Raw genomic sequence first — 7,500 nt, 5'->3', positions numbered from 1 at the left:
TTTTATTTTTTTAAAGGAATGCAGCCCCACCAAATGTGCCTGCACCAAATAACCACAACTGCAACTAGTGCTGCTCAAAGCTCTGAACCAACTGCCTTTGCCTGAAATGACCCCCAGTCACCCCCACCCAACCCCCACCCCCGACTCCCTCTATGTCAGTCTGCAGTAAACACCTCCAGCAAACCCTCTCCACATAAACTGGATAGCATAAAGCCTGAGAGAGAGGCAGCTTTAATCACTCAATGCGTGCCTCCACCACCACAACATCCATCTCCTTCAGCTGCGGCAGCACCTCTATAGTCTCTCCTGGATGGGCTCTCCGGGACAGCGAAGAGCACAAAGACAGCCTTCATTTCAATTCATTTTGATGATAAGGCAAACAGAAGGGGAAGCAAATCCCAAAGTAAATGGCGACACAAGAGGTGACTGGGGGGTGAAAGCCAACTCCACCATCGGGCCTAATCTCCCGGCATCAGGAGCAGGGGACGTCCCAGGATGGATTGCAGGAGGTTTTTCTCTGGTTTGACTTGCATGCCTCTGCGTTATCTAGCTCTAGGGGAGTGTAGGAAGCCCTCAGCACAGACATAAATCACACAGCACCGAGGCCCAGTCAGCCCTGCAAGAGGCAATCAATTACCTCCTAATGGACAGAGTGAGTGAGAGTGAGAGAGAGAGAGAGAGAGAGAGATAGACAGAGAGAGAGAAAGAGAATGAAAGAAAGTGAAAGTGAGTGCTCTTGTCCCTACCCTCCTCTCATAATTATTCCCACTAAGTAGCACTGATTAAAACTGCCAGGCAAGAGCTGTGTTAACAGAGCCTAGGAGGCTAAGAACACGACAGCCTGGGGAGAAGACAGCGGCCAGGCAGGCACCACACCAGCATTAACCCTTTCAGTGCCTCTATGGTATGAACCAGAGACGCTGGTGCAGTGGCTGTTTGTCCCAGACTCACTTTTTTCCCTTTTCGACGCCCAAGTCTGAGTATCTCCGTATAGCAATGAGTTTAACATTTAGTCATTAAGCAGACGCTTTTATCCAAAGCAACTTACAAGTTTGTATATACATTTTACATCCACACTGATGGCACACAGCACATCAGGAGCAATTAGGGATTCAGTGTCTTGTTCAAGGACGCTTCGACAGTGGGAATCGAACTAGCGACCTTCTGATTACTAAACTACTTCTCTACCTCCTGAACCACTGTCGCCCCCATTTTCCTCTTCTTCTTCTTCTACCTCCAGCACTAATTGAGTGCTGCACATCAAAAGGCAGTCATCCCATCGTGGCTGGCCGAGGTGGCGGGTGGCAGATGAGGATGCCTGCGGTGGCATGATTGGGCCTGGCGCTGTGTGATTCGCTGATGAGATGGAGCGCGCTGGGGTGGAAGACACAGAGCTGACCTCCATGACCTTTCTCTGCAGTCTCGCTGGGCTTTGGGAGCCCGAGCGGGTGGGGGGGGGGGGGGGGGGTAGGCGGGTAGGGGGTTGAAGAGTTGCAGGGGGTTTGAGCGAGTGACCTCAGGGTCGAGTGGTCAGTGGAGTGTGTGGACAGCGGTCACATCCCCCCCGCAGCTCCCATCTTCACACAGACAAACAGCAACCAAATAGCATAGCTGGAATCAGTGTTCATTTCGTTGACGAAAACGATGACGAAAAATGTGCGTTAACGACCTTTTCCCCATGACTAAGACGTGACGAAAACGGATCTTTGAAAATAAAAACTAAGACTAAATCTATCTTAACTTTCGTTGACGAAACGAGACGAAAATGTTGGTGGAATGGATGTGGCCCAGATTTGGCAAGGAATCGTTTGCGATCTGGGAAAAAGACTCTTTTATGTGCAATTGGTACACGAATCAACAACTCATTTCTGGGACTGCAGTGGAGTAATTTCTGTGTTTTCTGCCTGAAGGACGGCAATAATGACTTAAACTTCACACACACACAAAGATACGGCTCTTTGGGAGGCTTTGCCTGATTTTTTCACCCGAGTTTAATAACAGAAATCTGAAGCCTTGTTATTATGCAAATCCAGCTCACGGTTAATAATACGGCTACATTAGGAGAACATAAACTGTGAAAGATATTGTGCCTCAGGTACATCTAACTCTGGTATTGGTTTATGACCCAAATAGCTCCTTACTTTGAAATGGGTCTGAACCACGAATGGAACTGAACAGGAACGGAGGGTCAGATCACACTGGGATCCAAATGCTTTCTGGGGAGTGACAATTAGCCAATTAGGGCTCTGTTTTTTCACGAGGTTCACAACTAGATTGGCAATAAGCCTAAACGTTGACGTGGTCATTAGTGACCTGATGAAAGCCCGACAGGCAAGTACTTTCAACGCAACTGGCTGCAGAGCTGTAGGTGAAATCCGAAACTGTGGGTTTACCTGCAATAGCAGAGAAAATGGGAGGCCTATTTCTGTCACTGCAGTATTTTAGGCCAGAGCTAATCTTCTTACATACTTCTCTGTTTGTATTGTGTCTTAAGGCACAGCTTCATTAAAGTTTACAAAGTAGACTGACTTCAGAGAGGAGAAAAATTGGAACGACTCTCAATTAATACACCATGTCCCAAACGACTGAGCTGCCATTTTCTGTGCGATTCCAAAACTTTTTTCATAGGGAATGTGAGGGGTTAGGGGAGCTTTCTGAACCCCCTCAGCTGGGATTAGTCAGTATTTAGCAGAATTGTACAATTATATAAATGGCCCTCAGAGGCGGGATGGGTTTTTGTTCGCAAATGGGTTAGAGTTTTCTGAAACCAACTCTGAAATCCTAGAAACCTTTCTTACCTTTGACACAGATGAAAACAAGGCTTTCATTGGGGGTTTTTTCCTTCAGAGGAGAGGGGCAATATGCAATTCCTCTTGCATAAAACTAACTGAGAGAGGTGGAGCACAATGGCCAAAACTGAGAATGCTGGAGCTGTCACAAAGGAGGGATTAAGATTTCCACCAAATCCAGGGAGGTTAATACAAGGCCATTTCAAGTTTCTTCTCTTTTACAAACTACAGATAAGTTTAGGTGAGTCAAGACCCCAAGGTGTCTTATCAGAACTTTACTTCTTTTTAACAAAGCAGTGACAAAGTCTGTTAAATACTGCAGAGCCAATGAAAAACTTCCACACCATTATTTTTTGAAAGCTCATCAAATATAAAACAATAATTTATTATTTCTCTCATTGTACAAGACATCAAATTGTGTTTCTAACTAAAGAGTTATTAAGCTTTGTGTTATTCTTTGCCTGATACATGGATTCCTACAAAGGCTTGCTGACTAAAATGGACTTAAACAACAACAGAGAGGTTTTGATTTAGTCAACAAACAGGCGACATCATCTCCTCTAGCCACAGATACATAACGGTCTCACATTGGTTTTGAAGGAGAGTGAACAGCATTGTGTGAAACTCATAGTCAAATATCAGCACCTTGTGTGGACGATTTGTTTTTTAGTGAAAGTGTTCGTTTTCAACTAAAACCACACTTAGAAATTTTACATTAAAGCTAAATATTTTTGTATTTCCTTTTAATATGCAAAACATCTGCATAAACAGTAAAATACTGATAATAGTTACTTGCTTTGAAAAAAGAAAAACGAAAACAGACAACAAATGCTAAATGTTGGCAGTTCTTTTCTTATGGCACAGTCTTTTAACAGTTCCAAAGCTTTTAAAAAACCCAAATATCATCACAAAGTTCAATTTATGAAAATGCATTTTCATTGTGTAAAACAGCAAGCACAAAAAGGAAGAAAGTTATAGAGAGCGTTTGAGAAAAGTTTTTTTGTTTTTTGTTTTTACTTTTAATAAATTCCCCCATCCCAAGTCCACCTCTGGGGCACCTATTGACACACACTGTCAGACACACACACACACACACACACACACACACACTCAGACACACACTCTCAGTCACACACTCTCAGACACACACTCTCAGACACACACACTCAGACACACACTCTCAGACATGCACTCACAAACACACACACACACATAGATACACACTCTCAGTACAGCTCTCATCAGACATAACTTTGCCATCTCTCTATTTCTCTCCATCTCTCTCTCTCTCTCTCTCTCTCTCCTTTCTCTCTCTCACACTCTCTCTTTTTAGTGTCATATTTACAAATGTTGCCACATTGAACGAGGCAGGAATCTCTACCCCAATCGGTAGTGTCTTATGTACAGCTCATTGGGGCCGGTGTGGGCCCCTACCTGCTCCAGGTCTTAGACGGTAGTGACCGAGAGCAGGGAGTTGTAGACGCGCGAGCCGTCGGGTTCGCGCGTGCCGTGCGTCAGCAGCTCCTGGATGGTCATCCAGTTGTCGAAGATCTTCTTGTTGCGCTTCTTCATCATCTTCTTGTGGCTCAGTTCGATGATGTTGAGCTCTTTGCGCGGCTCGTCGGCGCCCGAGCCGGTTTCGCCCGACCCGCCGTTGCGCTCGCCCTGCTCCTTGAGGCTGTCCATGCGGCTCTGCTTCATGAACTCGCGGCGCTGGCGCTGCTCGCGGGAGCGCACGGCGTGCTGCTTGCGCTCCTCCTTGCTCCAGTAGCGGCCCATCTTGAGCTCGCTGGCGGCGTCGTCGTCCGTGGTCATGCCGCTGCGCTCCTCGCGGATGCGCAACGCTCGCTCCTTCAGCAGGCGGTCGCGCACCGGGCGCTTGGTGATGTAGCGCGTGCCGTCGCTGCGGATCTTCACCTTCCACTCCATCTTGGGGCCCAGCTCCGAGCTGCCGTTGGGGCCGTCCCCGGCGTGGCCGGTCGCGGCCCTGCCCGAAGAGGGGGCCAGCGGGCACATGCTGACAAGGCTCATTTGGCTCTGGGCGTACTCCACGGCCGACTTCTGCTGGATGAGCTGCATGTAGCTCTGGTAGTGCTGTGCGTGGTCTGGGATGTGGGCGTGCTTGTAGGGCGAGCGGCCCACCTTACCCCCGGCGGGGGCGTCTGCCTTTCGCTGCTGGTGCTGCTGCTGCTGCTGGCCCTCGGCTGGAGTCCCGTTCTCCGGCTCCTTAGAGGACGAGGAGGACGAGGAGGACGTGGCTCGCCCTCGGCTGGGACCCCCACAGACCTCCTGGACGGGTGACAGCAGGGGCTTGAGGACCCTCCCGCTGGGGTTCGCGACCCCCTCCGGCAGGTTCTCGTTGGCGCGGCGGAGCGAGTTGTCCGGCGAGAGCTCGAGCGTGAGCGGCGTGCTGCGGCAGCTCTCGCCCGTGTTGTAGGCGCTCGAGCTGTCTTTGTCCGACTTCTCGGGGAGCTCGCTGATGTCGGCCAGTTCGTGGCGGTGCGGCGCGTCCACGCTGGTGTTGTAGTTGCGGAAGCCGCTGTTGTGCAGCATCCAGGACTCGCGGTATTGCTCGCGCAGCTGCTGCATCTTGTGCGCCCGCACGATGCTCAGGCACTCCAGCTCGATGGTGCGCAGCTCGTCGTTCAGCAGCTCCAGCTCCTTGTCCACTCCCTCCTCTCCACCCCCTCCAGCTGCTGCCGCCGCCGCTGCCATTCCAGGGCAGTAGAGGGCGCCACCGCCGCCGGCCGCGCTGCGCACCTGGCACTTGAGCTCCAGAAGTTCGCGGAAGCGCTCGCACTCGTCCGCGGGGATGCCCAGGAAGTCGGACTCGCTGATGAGCGACTCGCTGCTGAAGGGCAGGTCGCCGCTGCCCAGCGTGTCCTGGCTGTAGGCCAGCCTCCGCCGGCTGCCCAGCGTGGTCTGGCCAGGAAGGTGCAGGTGGCCTGCTCGTCGCCCAGGTTCTCCTGCTCCGAGCTCTCGTCGTTGCGCGTGCTCTCGTCCGTGCGGCCCACCCCGCTGTCCTTCTCGTGCCGCTGTGAGAGCAGCGTGGCTGTGTCGGTCGTGCCGCCGTCCTCCTCGTGCTTTTTCTGAAAGAGAGAGAGAGAGAGAGAGAGAGAGAGAGAGAGAGAGAGAGAGAGAGAGAGAGAGAGAGAGAGAGAGAGAAAAAGAAAGCAAATAGAGAGGAAAACAGATAGCGACAGAGCAAGAGAAAAGGGGATTCGTTTAATCCAGGCACTATACAGAAATGTCAACTCAATTTAAAAGGACTAGTAACCTGATGTGCCTGTTCTTGTTGTGTTTGGCTGAGCCCTCTGTGCCTGCTCGTGGTGAACCGTCTCTGACTGTTATATGCGTCAGGCTGACTGGCTGATGACTGACTGACTGACTGATGACTGACTGGCTGGCTGGCTGGCTGGCTGACTGACTGACTGACTGACTGACTGACTGACTGACTGACTGACTGACTGACTGGTTGATTGACTGACTGACTGGTTGATGACTGACTGACTGACTGACTGACTTGGTTGATGACTGACTGACTGGCTGACTGACTGGGTGACTGACTGACTGACTGACTGACTGACTGACTGACTGACTGACTGACTGACTGCCTGACTGGTTGATGGACTGACTGACTGGCTGACTGACTGGGTGACTGACTGACTGACTGACTGACTGACTGACTGACTGACTGACTGACTGACTGACTGACTGACTGACTGACTGACTGACCTGACTGACTGACTGACTGACTGACTGACTGACTGGCTGATGACTGACTGACTGACTGATGACTGACTGACTGACTGACTGGCTGGCTGGCTGGCTGACTGACTGACTGACTGACTGACTGACTGACTGACTGACTGACTGACTGACTGGTTGATGACTGACTGACTGACTGACTGACTGGTTGATGACTGACTGACTGACTGACTGACTGGTTGATGACTGACTGACTGCTGACTGGCTGACTGACTGGTGACTGACTGACTGACTGACTGACTGACTGACTGACTGACTGACTGACTGACTGACCTGACTGACCTGACTGACTGACTGACTGACTGACTGACTGACTGACTTGACTGACTGACTGACTGACTGACTGACTGACTGACTGACTGACTGACTGACTGACTGACTGACTGACTGACTGACCTACCTGACTGACTGACTGACTGACTGACTGACCTACCTGACTGACTGACTGACTGACTGGTTGACTGACTGACTGACTGACTGACTGGTTGATATGACTGACTGACTGACTGACTGACTGACTGACTGACTGGCGTTACCTGCTGGAGCATGCTGGCGGTGAACTGCATGGCCTGGTGGTGCTGCTGCTCCAGCATGTCGAGGTGCAGGTCGTCCAGGAAGTCGTTCCTGTCGTCATCCATCCAGCCCTCATCCAGCTGCCAGAAACAGGAGGAAGAGCAAGAGGAGGAAGAGGAGGAGGAAAGAGGGAAGAGCTTCTTCAATCTCACATGTTTACTCACACACTTGTCTGAAGAGGAACCTGCTGTGTCTCACACACACACACACTGCAGGAGAGCAGTATTCACACTGTAACAATTTGAACACACTCAGGGTTCCCACCAGTCTGATTATTGACAACATTTCAAAGCTTTTCCATGACTTTTCCATGACTTTTCCATGGATTTTAAAATTCCATTGCCTTTTCCAGGATTTACAAGACTATGGA

The 7,500-nt window shown here is 50.5% G+C and overlaps 1 protein-coding gene across 1 annotated transcript in view; it reads right to left on the bottom strand.

Moving 5' to 3' along the window:
- Positions 1-3,214: 3,214 nt before the first annotated feature.
- pdzrn3b (PDZ domain containing RING finger 3b) overlaps positions 3,215-7,500 on the bottom strand; it is a gene marked incomplete at its 5' end in the record, with an annotated part of 104,526 nt that continues 100,240 nt past the window's right edge. The window contains 3 exon segments of the mRNA XM_080845568.1: positions 3,215-5,705; positions 5,708-5,878; positions 7,094-7,210. Coding sequence (XP_080701694.1) covers positions 4,236-5,705; positions 5,708-5,878; positions 7,094-7,210 — 1,758 coding nt within the window. The 3' untranslated portion in view covers positions 3,215-4,235.

This window comes from Sprattus sprattus, assembly GCF_963457725.1.
Source record: "Sprattus sprattus genome assembly, chromosome: 10".
Taxonomy (NCBI): Eukaryota; Metazoa; Chordata; class Actinopteri; order Clupeiformes; family Clupeidae; genus Sprattus; species Sprattus sprattus.
Note: the sequence above shows the minus strand (reverse complement) of the source record. Positions and strands in the feature narration are given on the sequence as shown.